A 12,261-nucleotide genomic window follows, 5' to 3' on the forward strand; every position below is an offset into this window, starting at 1 on the left:
TGAGGCTAGCCTCAGCAACTTAATGAGACCCTGTCTCAAAGTAAAATAAAAATGGCTCGGGATGCAGCTCAGTGTTGGAGCACCCCTGGGTTCAATTCCCAGTATCACACACATGAAGATATTTTTATCTAAGAAAAGAAGATATCTTTGTGTTCTTCTTTAACTTAGTGATCAGGAAACTGATGAGTACTGAATAAGAGCTCGACATTTAGAAACAGAAGATTGTCCTTGGAAAGGTCAGTACCCCAATGGTAGTAGGAAGAACTTGGCTGCATCTGGGAAGGGATGGAGTGACACTAGTTCAATAAAGCTGCTAAACACCTTCAGGAGGCCGCTGGAGAAGTCTCCCAGAATGCAAACCTCCATCCAGACCAGCTCTCAAAGGTGAAAGCCATTTTTTCTTTGGGCTACATGCAGCCCTGGAGATGTTTGCTTGGAAGTGTGGGTGGGCGCAGGGCACCCAGGCAGAGGCACAGCACGGGAGCTCAGAGGACAGCTGGGGCCAGAGGGATCTGGGGGTGGAGGAGGTGGCAGGGTTTGGACTTCCTCCCTGCAGGCAGTGGACAGCCAGGATAGGCTCTGAGCACAGGGCAACTGGCCACAGTCAGGTTTGGGAAGAAGCCCTCGGCGCAGCATGGGTAGGGAACTGGAGGACGGCTGACAGCAGAAGACCTGCGCTATCCTCTGTGGTGACAAGGAGGCCTGACTCAGGATGGCTGCAGTTTGGAAGGGGCAGGGAGGAATGGAGAAGATGCTGATGAGAGTGGATGGAGGTGGAGGGTGAGCCCAGGGTGCTGCCAGGGCTCTGCTCTGAGGGACCGAGGCAGGCACGAGGCGAGCCGGGCAGGCTCCTGGGAACACTTCTCAAGTACCTATGGGTTGCCAGACGGATGGGTGGCGGTGACTGCTGCTAACCCTCCCTCCAAATCTGTACTCTTCTTCCACAGTTATAGGACACCAAGAGTTTAACCCCTTTGGAATTAAGGCCAGTCTTCCCAGTCTCCACTGTGGGAATGGCCACAGGTCTGCATGCCAGACAATGGACGTGAGTGGAACTGGCCGGTACAACTTCGAGCACTGTCCTAAAAGGGAGGGCATATCCTCGTCTTCACGCTTCTCTTCTTGCTAGCTGGAGTGCAGACATCATGGTCACAGCAGCAGCGACCATACTGAACCATGCGAATCTAAGCCACAAGGCAAGGACAGCAGTCACGAGAGGGGAAACCTGGAGGGTGGTTCACGGAAGATGCCCTGGCCACCTGCGTTTCTGTTTCCTTCTTGTTTAAGCCACTGCTGCTTTGTATTTGATTTCATGGCCCCAACTAATTGGGTCAATGCAGATGCTCAAGAGGGCCTGACCCAGGACAAATTAGGCAGTCCTTGATGCAAATAAAGGTTCTGGCTCATTTTCTCTGGAGGCAGGTTGAACACAGAAGCCCATCCCTGTCCTCACAGATCATAGTGGGCACGGGACAGGTATCTTTCCACTTCCTCTGCCCCCTATGCCAAATTCTGAGTGCTCCTTGGTCTGGAGGACCATGTGGCCATAACAGGGGTGCTAGGGAACCTCCCAGCCTAAGGAGGAGTCTAGGAGGACTCCAGGTCACTGTCTTCCCAAAATAGTGAATTATAAATGGGGCAACAGAAAGGTAAACAACCACATAGACTTTACCCTGGAACTTCCTCGGTAGAGACGGCAAAGTTGATCAAATGCCTGGATTTGCTGTGGATCCAGAACAGGTTCTGAGATTGCCTAAGAAATAAAAATAATAAGATTAATAACAGCACGTGGCTGGGTTCATAGGCAGTCAGTGAATTTGCCCTATACCACAGCAGAGCAGGACATGTGGTTCCTTCATTCTTCTGAAGAAAATCTAGGCTACCAGCAATCAGGGAAGGATGTTTTACGGAGCAATTATTAGAAATACACATGTCCCTCTGAAGTCCTTCCTTGGTGCTACCCAGGTTGACCTATCTATGGACCCTTTCCCTAATGTAGTCTCTAAATTTCCTTGTGAGCTTCCTTTAGGGCTTCTTAATTCCTCTTTGCTGTTACTGTACGAAGCAACTCTGCTCATCCAGTGTGAAGTCCCATATCCATCACTTAATATGGCCAGCAGAGATGCCCTTCTTTGTGATGGAAGTGGGGATGCACTCTAAGTGAAACTGTGCCATTTCTGTTTCATTATAAAGCTGGCAGCCACCTTAAGGGTTGCAAGATGAGTCTGCTGCTATTTGGAAGAAAGTCTAACTTGCTCTATGGCAGTCTTGTTGCTCCACCTGTCACTGGGGTGCAACATGCCAACACTGAGTTCTGCTCTCAGGGGATCTGGTCCAACTCATACTTGGAGAGAAGCAGCAGGATCCTGGGGGTGGCAGCCATAGTCTTTGGAGTCAGGGGTTAATCTGAACACTAGTTCTCATAGTAGCCTGCTATGTGACCTTAGGCATGTCAACTGCCCCATCTGTGACCAGGGGTAATGCTTTCTTCATGAAGTTACTGAAAGTTAAACTAGCTGACATAGATATCTAAAGCCTGCCTGGCAGCAGGCAAAGGCTTAGTGTATGCTAGCCTTTACCACTATAATTTAGAGATAACCTTAGTTAAAAATTCATTTCAGATGTGTTTTTTATTTATATGTTCTTTCTTTGCTCTGTTATGAACCTCTGGGAAAGAATTCCACAACACAAACCCACTGTAAATGACAAGAAGGGATCCAGTGATGGAGAGCCTGGGTGTCCATGTGAACAGGGGAGGGAAGAGGCATTGATGGGGCTGCAAGAGGTGGTCTGAAGACGCGTGCTGGTATTGCAGGAGTGCACAGGATATAAAAGAGACTCAGGAGGGTGACATGAAAGGAGGTGAGGACCAACACTACCAACACAGCAGTTACCACATACTGAGAATTTACTGTGTGCTGTTTCCTGTGGGTCACTGCACCAAATCCTCAAAATCACACACTCCATGAGAAAGGTCCTGGCGTGTCCATTCCCTGTCCAAGAAGGATCTGAACTTTAAAAAGCATGACATATGGGAAATTTAAGAGGTATGTTAATTTAGTTTGTTTTCTAGGAATGGCTTTCTCTCAAAATTTCTTTCACCCTTAGGAGAAAAAGCCTTCTCAGGGCTAAGAGAATGCAGAAGCACTACATGAAATTCACCATATATGAAGTCATGAGAGTTCCATCTCTCGACTCTCTCATCTCTTGAAAGGATGTCTGAAGATCCAGAAAGCAGCCAATGACAGGTGCCATGTGGTACCCTGAAGATAAAGTCAAGGCTTATCTGGCTTCAGCCACCAGCCCAGGGCATGGCCACCTCAGTTCCTGTTATGTCCAGTCATGAGGGGATGGCTCAGAGGAAGATGGCTTACGGAAGTGCTGAGCAGGGCAGGGTGTCCTGAGTGAGCAACAGGAAGAGAAGAGGGGAGGATCCTGGGAGGTTCCCCTTCATTCTGTTAGATTCATTTCTCTGGGTTTGCCAGATAGAGAGTCCCTCCATAACCTAAGAAATGTTAAACTTGCATTCACACATTTTAATCCATTTGTCCTCAATATTATTTGGTAGGAAAAATGACCAATTCTTGGAGAGAAAGTGTGAATACTCACACTTCGGAGAGTTTCTTTTTTTTTGTACTGAGGATTGAACCCAGAGGTGCTTTACCACCAAGCTACAACCCTAGCCCTGTTTATTTTTCATTTATTCATTTTGATTCTCAGTAAAATGCTGGGGCTGGTGTCGAACTTGCAATCCTTCTGCCTCAGCCTGAGTCACTGGGATAACTGGTGTGCCCCACTGGGCTGGCTCTGATTGATTCTATGTAAGATGCCCAGGGGAGTCCCAAGTCAAAGAAGATCTGAAGGTCTGACAAATCGTACAAACCTAGCTCAACCAACGTACAAGGAGGAAAAATATAATTACCTCTCAGGGACATAACAATAGAAAATAGGGTCCTAACTCCTGATTTTTCCAATCTCTTTAGTATTACTGACAAACGCTGGGGAGCAGAGCAAGCAGGGTTAGGACACAGGCCCTGTATAGCCCATTCAACCCTTTGGCTGTGGGCTGGCTCCCCCACATTCCGTATGATGAGAGCAGCCTCCTTGTCTTGGCGGCACGTTGCTTAGTGCCTGGTTACTGTGAGAAGGGGTTCATAAGGAGGGCCCAAACAAGGAGAGAAGAGATGAGGTAAGGCAGGTTGATTAAAAAGGAGGCTGCAAAGACCAAGATAGTAAAGGACAGAACAACAAGAAAAGGTCACTCCCTACAAGGGTACTTGTGGAAGCCAGTCCTCTGCCTTGAAGGGATATAATAAACAAAAAAATTTCATGAAATTGTATATTTCATGAATAGTTCATGTACGTGAGATACTACGAAGGACAGTGTAGGTGGTGCTGGCCACTTGTGAAGAAATGTTGAAATTTCTACCAGACGGTACATTGAGAAAAGCTGTGTTGGACACTGTAGTCTTGAATTAATTATTTTCTCTTTTGCTTCTATCACTAGGGAACTCTGTCAGAGCTAAATGGTCTGCTGCACAGAACTAGCAATTGCATGGACTCAATGACAAACATTTCTGTGTGCCATGATAAGCCCTGGTTTTATATTATTTCCCATAGACACAGTTTTAAAAAAAAAATCTAGATTTCCTCATTTATTTATTTCATCCTATTGGATACATTCTGGAAGCCTATTCAAATCTTTTTGGGAAAGTGAAGGTCGTATCAGATCATAAACAGAGAATGCTACTATTAAAAATAGAATCCTGCTGTCAAGCCCCCAGGAAACACTGCATTGCATACGGGTCTATGCTAGGCAGAATAAACAGCTTGAGCCCCTGGGGGATTTGCTCATTGAGGCAGAAAGTACAGGAGTCTCAAATGATAGCTCAGTCCATGCTTTTAGACCCAGCACTTCTCATATTCTTATATGCATAAGAATCATGGAGGAATCTTGTTACAATGTGGATTCTGGCTAGCAGGTCTAGGATGGGGCTTAACATGTTCCCAAGCAATGTCTGCACAGGTAGCTGGGCTCTAATCTGTACTAGGGAGCAGCTGAGGGTAGCTGGAGACAGCCCTGTTCCTCACTGGGTCCTAAAGGTAACAGGACAATCTTGGGTTATGGGTGTTTGTCTCTTCCTGATTTAAATGTACCAAAGTAACCAATTAATTAGCATTTATTTTTTCTAAGATGACCTGATCAGGTATGCTGTTTGCAACATTTATTGAGTTGGAAAGTTTAATTAGGGCTGGGGTTGTAGCTCACTGGTAGAGCACTTGCCCAGCATGTGTGAGGCACTGGGTTTAATCCTCCGCACCACATAAAAATAAATAAATAAAATAAAGGTATTGTGTTCATCTACAACTAAAAATATTTTTGAAAATATTTAATTAGAAGAGAAGGTCCTTGCCACATGGTGTGTCTGAATCTTAATTACAAGACTTACACCTATTTTACTAAGTGAGTGAAGAGAGTTCTGTAAACTGAGGAAGAGACAGCCAGGAAACTTGCCCAATATGAATGCAGACACAGGCAGACCCATTTTCAAGCTGCATGGCACACCCAAATGAGTGGGCAGGGCTAGCATGAAGCTCTGGGCTTGCCATAACTCCATTTCTTCTCTAAACCCCTAGAGATGCCAAAGGTTTCCCAATGATCACATCCTTCGGAAACTGAAAAATAAGGTTGTTCATGGGTGTGAAATATCAGGTGACAGATTCTTTGTCATAACATAAATTATCACCTTGGGCACCTAGAGACCATCCACAGGAGTGACTGCTGGGGATGCCCTAGGCCCCTGGAAGTGAAGTCACTGCAGGACAGACATACCTCATCAGAGGTTGGAGCCACACGCATTTCTGTGGTAAAGTATGGAAAGACAAGGCACTCAAGGGAAGTGAGAGAGCTATATGTAGACATGCCTAGGACTTCATAGGTGCTCATCTGCCTTAAAATCATTCCCAAAGCCAGGTGCAGTGGTGTCTGCCTGCAATCCCAGGACTCAGGAGGCTGAGGCAGGAGGATTACAAGTTCAAGACCAACCTCAGCACCTTAGTGAGGCCCTGTCTCAAAATAAAAATAAAAAAGAGCTGGGGATATGGCTCAGGGTAAAGCACTCCTGGGTTCAATTCCCATTATCACATATGCAAAAATCCTCTGTGAATAAGAGCATTTAAAAAAAGAAGCATTGGGTGATATGAATATGTCTTGAAGGTGAGCTCTATACTCTAGGTCATGGTCTTAGGGTTCAAGGGGTAGGATCTGAGTGAGGGGAGAGACAGACGCCCTGAAAAGCAGGTGCTCACAGAGGCCCACGCGGCTGGCTGACCCTGCCCATGCAGACTTCTGAGGTGCTTCACAGGCTAATGGCCCTTCACGTCCAAGCCTCCTGATTGGGATTCAGTTCTGTGGTTCAACAGATACTTCTAGAGTCCCTATTGTAGCACATCCTGGGGTACCAAGAGGAATAATAAGGCAAGAGGAGTTAAAAGTCTCACAGATTAAACACCTCCCTCCCCATAAAGATTTCACCTTCTCAGGCTGGGGTTGTGGCCCAGTGGTAGAGCACTTGCCTGGCATGTAAAAAAAAAAAAAAAAAGATTTCATCTTCTCTACTGTTGATAGGAAAAGCTAGAGGTTCCTGAAATATAAAAATCATGTATTACGTATTTGCTGGGGCAGGCTTTGTTTGAAATATGCTCTTAAACTGTCTACATAAGCCATCAAAATGTTCTTGAAATTACATTTTGGGGGCTCAAAATTATACTCCTGAACATAAGGCTCAGAAGTCTCAGCTCTGGGCCCCTCCTGGAATGTTCCCCCATGACCAGGCATAACCAGAGTGTTGCACTCACTGTGGTGTAATTATTTGTCTCCCCCACTACACTGTGAACCCCTTGAATATCAGAACTGGACTATCCTCTATTTCCCAATGCTCTCTACCCAGAAAATGTTTGACAAATATTTATTAAGTCATCCCATAAACCTGGCTTATTTTGAAATGTTGATTTCAGGCAACAGGAAGCAACTTGCTTTCCTGGGCCCACAAGAAACCACTGGCATTTGTGTTCCTATTTTCAAGAACTTGGACTCTGTAAAGATTTTAGTGATCTCTGGCATGTTTGTCCTATATCTCAAACTATGCAATTCATTTTATTTAATTCAGGTTTAGGGAAACATTATTTTAAAAATTTCATAAAATGTAAGTACTGATTCCTTTAGGAAAGTGGTAAAATTTTCCAAATGAGTGGACCTTGGTTAAAAGCCCTCCTACTGTTGCCCCTCCATTTGGTGAGACTGAGGCCTGCTGGATGGGTCAGAGCCTACTTCCCAAGTGCTGTGGAGACAGTGGGGAGAAGCCTGTGCTCTAGAGTTCTTCCTTGGTAACACGGGGACAATGATAATGGCTATACCACACAAAGTGGCTGAAATGACAAGAGAAGGAAATGCATGGAGTGCACACTGATGCCAAGGACTCAGTATGTGCTGGTACTGGAGGGCCAGGCCTGGTGGGCCTGCAGGCACCACACGGTCAGTCCCCATGATGTACTGTCACATGGACCTCGCCCTAACATGGCTCCAGAACCAGAAAGAAAGGAGGCATTGAAGTATGACGCACTGGCAAGACAGCAAGACTAGGTCATGAAAGAGAGGGGGATGCTGCTCCTGAGCGACATGGGGTGGGGAGGGAAAACTTCACGAAAACGAGGCTCCTGAGGACAGGTCCCTGTCTGTCTGGCCTGCTCACCAGAGTCTAGCACTGTGTTTGACACAGAGCAGCTGTGGAATAATCATCTACTATCAAACAGAGGAAGGGATGGAAGGGCAAGGGGCAGATTTTCTACTTCTTACTTATTTTGCTGGAGTTTTCATAAACCCTCTGAAATGCAGAAAAACACAGGGCAGGGCTCTGGCTGACAGACCTGAGCTCATCCTGGATTCTAGCTAAGTGGCTCTGGACAAGGTACGTGGCTTCTCTAAGTCTTGGTTTTGTTAGCTGTAAAACTCTACTTTGCAGAATTATTGTAAGAATTAGAAATAACATGCAGAGCTGGTGTGTGTTTGATGTTTAATAAATGGCAGTGGTGATTTGTGCCTGGGTTATTTATACTCTGAGAGAAGTGCCTGGGAGAAAGGCTGGGAATCAGGAAACCCGAGCACTCATCCTGTCACCAGCTCCCAGTATATCCTGAGCAGGTCATACCACTGCTCCAGATCTGTGTGCCAATTTATTACAAGGCAATGCCATGTTGGGTTACATCAGGGAAAGACCCAAGTACCATGAGGTAACAGGCACTTAGGGCACAAGAGTTTCAAGTAAAATAGTAATGTTTACTGAAGCTAATCATGGCTTTTATTGCATAATCAGAAGCAAACTAGGGCAAACAACTAGAGGCACTGTCACAAAGACTCATCACAGCCCTGAAGGGAAGTAACAGATTCAGTCTATAGAAGCTGTACAGAGAAACTGATTTTCCAAATCAGTGTCATGTACAAAATAAAGTGGCAACAACAAAATCTGAACACAAACTCAGTCTGGTAAATCCATAAACATACAGCACCCTTCCTGGCATTCCCAGACCATGATTCCCCAGCACAGAATTGATGAGGAGTGATTTTCCAATTGTAAGGGATGGAAATATGCATCTGATGCTGTCGGCTATAGCAAATTTCTCTTTTCCCCGTGTAATGAAGTCCAGTGATAAGAACTGAAAATTAAACTGTAGCAGAACGTTAGAGGAAGACACAGTGACCGCCCTAGAGATGACCTTGTAATACAAAGCATTAAAGTAAATCCGGTGGAAAATGAGGTCCTGATGATCTATGAGACCCCCAGGGAGAGGGACCTGAGGCTAACCCAGTGGGCCAGCACATTTCAAAGCTCAGTGACTCACAGATGTGGTGGAAGTGAGAGCTGTAATTACATCCCCTGGAAGGAAGAAACAAACCAGGGCTGTCAGGATCCACAGGCCTCTTAACCAGAACATCAAGCTTCGCTGTAGGAAAACATGACCACTGCCACCCTGAAGGCTGGTTCCCATTAGGGAGAATAATAATTCTAGGGATTCTGGATATGAAGCTCTCCAACGGACATGCGAAGACAGTCACAAAAGCCTAAGCTCTGCTTGTTCATTTTTTATTCTCTATAATAAATATCTTAAAATCCAAATTCTAACATTTCATTTTCTAGTTGTCTTCCCACACTAAAACATGAGAAGGTCAAACCTAATTTGTGAGAGACTTGGAATACTTTGTGTTCTTCTGCAACATTATCATCTTTTTTTTTTTTTGTATTTTAGGTGCCTTCTTGGGCATTTCTATGATTTGCTGGCAGAGGTATAGTAATATGAATAGAAAAGAGAGTCATATCACCCACTTCTCTCCTGCCTGCCCTCCACTTCAATTTCATATCTGTCCTAAAATGCAGGAGGCCTCTGCCACCATCTACACTGTTTCAAATTGGAGGTCCTAAGCATTTAAAACTCTTGCCTAAAATGAAACCTTGGCTTCAGAGATGAAAGCAAATCACAGCTTCTTTGCAAACAGAAAACAACCTTCCAATAATACCACCCACGACACAACCTGACCCCTTGTGCCCCTGCATATTCTAATGCTTAAAAACTCTCAACAGATCACAATTAATAATGAATTAGGTAATAAAATAATAAAAAAGGCAGACAAGTTGCTAAGATACCTTGAGAGTGGAAGAAGTGGGCAGAATATCTCTGAAGATTTCATTTGGAGTAGCAATCAGCTCTAGAACAACAGTGACAGAGTGACCTCTTGTAGCAACAGGGGACGTGCTGGCTGAAGCCTTATGCGATGTGAGGAGACATAGCCACCAGCAGTGCAGGAGCAGCTCACATGCACTGGGTGTAAGCGCTGCACATGTATCACCTGACTGTTCATCACAAAACCTGAGAGGAAAGTGCTGTTGTTGTGGTTATTTTACAGTTGAAGAAACTAAAGTCTTGGAGTTCAGTGATGTGCAAAAGGTCACTCTGGTTGATGGTAGAGCCCAGATCAAAACTGGGGTGGTCCAGTTCCAGAGATTTCTTTCACCTGCCATGTTTCTCACTATTAGTCTGGAAGAAACCTAACAAAGAGTCACTTTTCAGTAACACGAAAGGCTGGATAAAGATGAGGTTTGCATGGAGTCAGTAAGCTTCAGCCATGCTCTCAAAACACTGATGGCCTCTGGCCCTCTGAGGTCTTTCATGATTACCTTCTCTTTAACTTTGGCTTATCAGGCCTACACAAAAGGATGGGGGTGGGAAGGGAAGAAGAGAAAAACATTGCAGTTATTAGCTGTCTGCTTAAAATGTCTTCTGATTCAGAAGGCTGGACAGAAGCCCAGTCAGTGAGTGGCAACTATGTTAAGAACTAAGCTAAGTTCTACCATGAGAAAACTTAAGCCCAATGTAAAGACAGTTTTGTGTACACACTGGGTGCTCATGAACACATTCTGTCATCACAAAAGAAAAACAAAAAACTGAACTCGAGCTAGGCGCGGTAGTGCCTGGCTATAATCCCAGCAGCTTGGGAAGCTGAGGCAGGAGGATCACAAGTTCAAAGCCAGCCTCAGCAATTTAGTAAGACTGTCTCAAAACAGAAAATAAGTAGAGCTGGGGATGTGGCTCAGTGATTAAGTGCCCCTGGGTTCTATCCCTGGCACAAGAACCCAAATCAAACCAAACCAAAGAAACAACAACAACAAAAAACTTTGAATTTGGTTTTGACACTCATCAGTGACACTAGTTGTGTTGACATCCTTGATATCAGTTATCTCATCTATAAAATGGGGCAAATAAATGCATAACCTGCCTCAGAGCTCTGGTGAGGGAAGGGAAAGAAAATGAACAAAACACACGTTTCCTGGTCTCTGGTCTTATGCTAACTAACTACTTTCATGTTTAATGCATGTAACATCATCCCAGTGTGGTAGGATTTATTGTCTCTAATTTATATACAGGGAATCTGAGGTTAAGACATGTTAAAATACAGTTTGTAAGAGGGTGGGCCCATCCATCCCACCCCACCCCACCCTCTTACCATGTTTGTGATAAACCTAAGGTGCTATAAATGTGCAAGGCATTGTGGGCGTCTCACGGCAATCCCAGCTGCCTAGTCTGCTGGGAGGCTGATGCTGCACCTGTCTGAGTACTCAACCAGGACCCTCTGTGGTACCACCCATAAGATTAGCATCACATAAATTCTGTGTCATTACATAAGAGAACACAGTATCTTTTCTTATTTGGTTTTGTCCAACCATTTTGCTCTCTCACAAAAAGAAATGTCCCTAAACTGGTTCAAAGTCCTGAAACCCATATGCCATACCCACACATGCTTGGCTACTCCTTCCCTATTCTGCTTTGAAAGGCACAACCTGGGGGAAAATCTGTCGTGTCCAAGGCTGATGATCTCATCATGCTTAAAATAATAGAATTTTATAAAAAACTGATTAGGTACCTGCAGAATGTTGTTTGCAATTTTTACTAATGTAGCTTCTTATCACAGTCATTAAAACCTGCCTATTCTCTTGACAGGTTCTTATTATTCTCAGGAGGCGTTGGCCAGATTAGTGCCACTGCTTCACAGGCACAGGAAGCTCAAATTCCCAACAGGTGAAGAAATGCCTACTGGACGTTGCCACCCGCAATGTAATAGAGGCACTATCTAGAGCTGTCATTATCATAGATGTCAAGACAGACAGTGGGACTATTATGAACAGAAAAGAAATGACAGTACTGGGAGATAAGGTGGATGACAGTGAGGCTGGGGCCCCAATCCTGTTCCTTCCTGAGGGCACTGTCCTGCGCAATGAAGGACTCGCCACATGGTGTATTATGGCCACATGGTAATATTATGGCCATTCCACAACTGCTTTTTCTTTTTGTCAAGCAAGATCTAAAAAAATCCAGAAAGATTACTCTTATGGGAAGCAGAGTTACAAAAAGCTGCTTTGTGGGGCGGCATCCTTGTATTGCTAGTTGGAGACCCATGTTTATATTATCATTGGCCAAGTGTTTGGCTTTATTTATTTATTTATTTTATTTATTTTAAGTTGTAGATGGACCCAATACCTTTATTTTATTTATTTATTTTTATGTGGTGCTGAGGATCGAACCCAGGGCCTCACATGTGCCAGGCAAGTGCTCTGCCACTGAGCCCCAGTCACAGCCCCTGTTTGTCCTTGTTAAAAAAAAAAAAAAAAAAATCAAAGCAGGAAAAGCATGCATTTCATATATGTGATTCAG

General features: G+C 44.7%; 1 protein-coding gene across 4 annotated transcripts in view; it reads right to left on the reverse strand.

Moving 5' to 3' along the window:
- VPS8 (VPS8 subunit of CORVET complex) overlaps positions 1 to 12,261 on the reverse strand; it is a 262,885-nt gene that overhangs the window by 5,622 nt on the left and 245,002 nt on the right. For all 4 annotated transcript variants that reach the window (XM_079100598.1, XM_079100596.1, XM_079100597.1 and 1 more), the window contains one exon: positions 1,673 to 1,753. In XM_079100598.1, the coding sequence (XP_078956724.1) occupies positions 1,673 to 1,753 (81 nt within the window). The remainder of the gene's footprint in view (positions 1 to 1,672; positions 1,754 to 12,261) is intronic.

This window comes from Sciurus vulgaris, assembly GCF_902686455.1.
Source record: "Sciurus vulgaris genome assembly, chromosome: 10".
In the NCBI taxonomy this organism is placed as follows: Eukaryota; Metazoa; Chordata; class Mammalia; order Rodentia; family Sciuridae; genus Sciurus; species Sciurus vulgaris.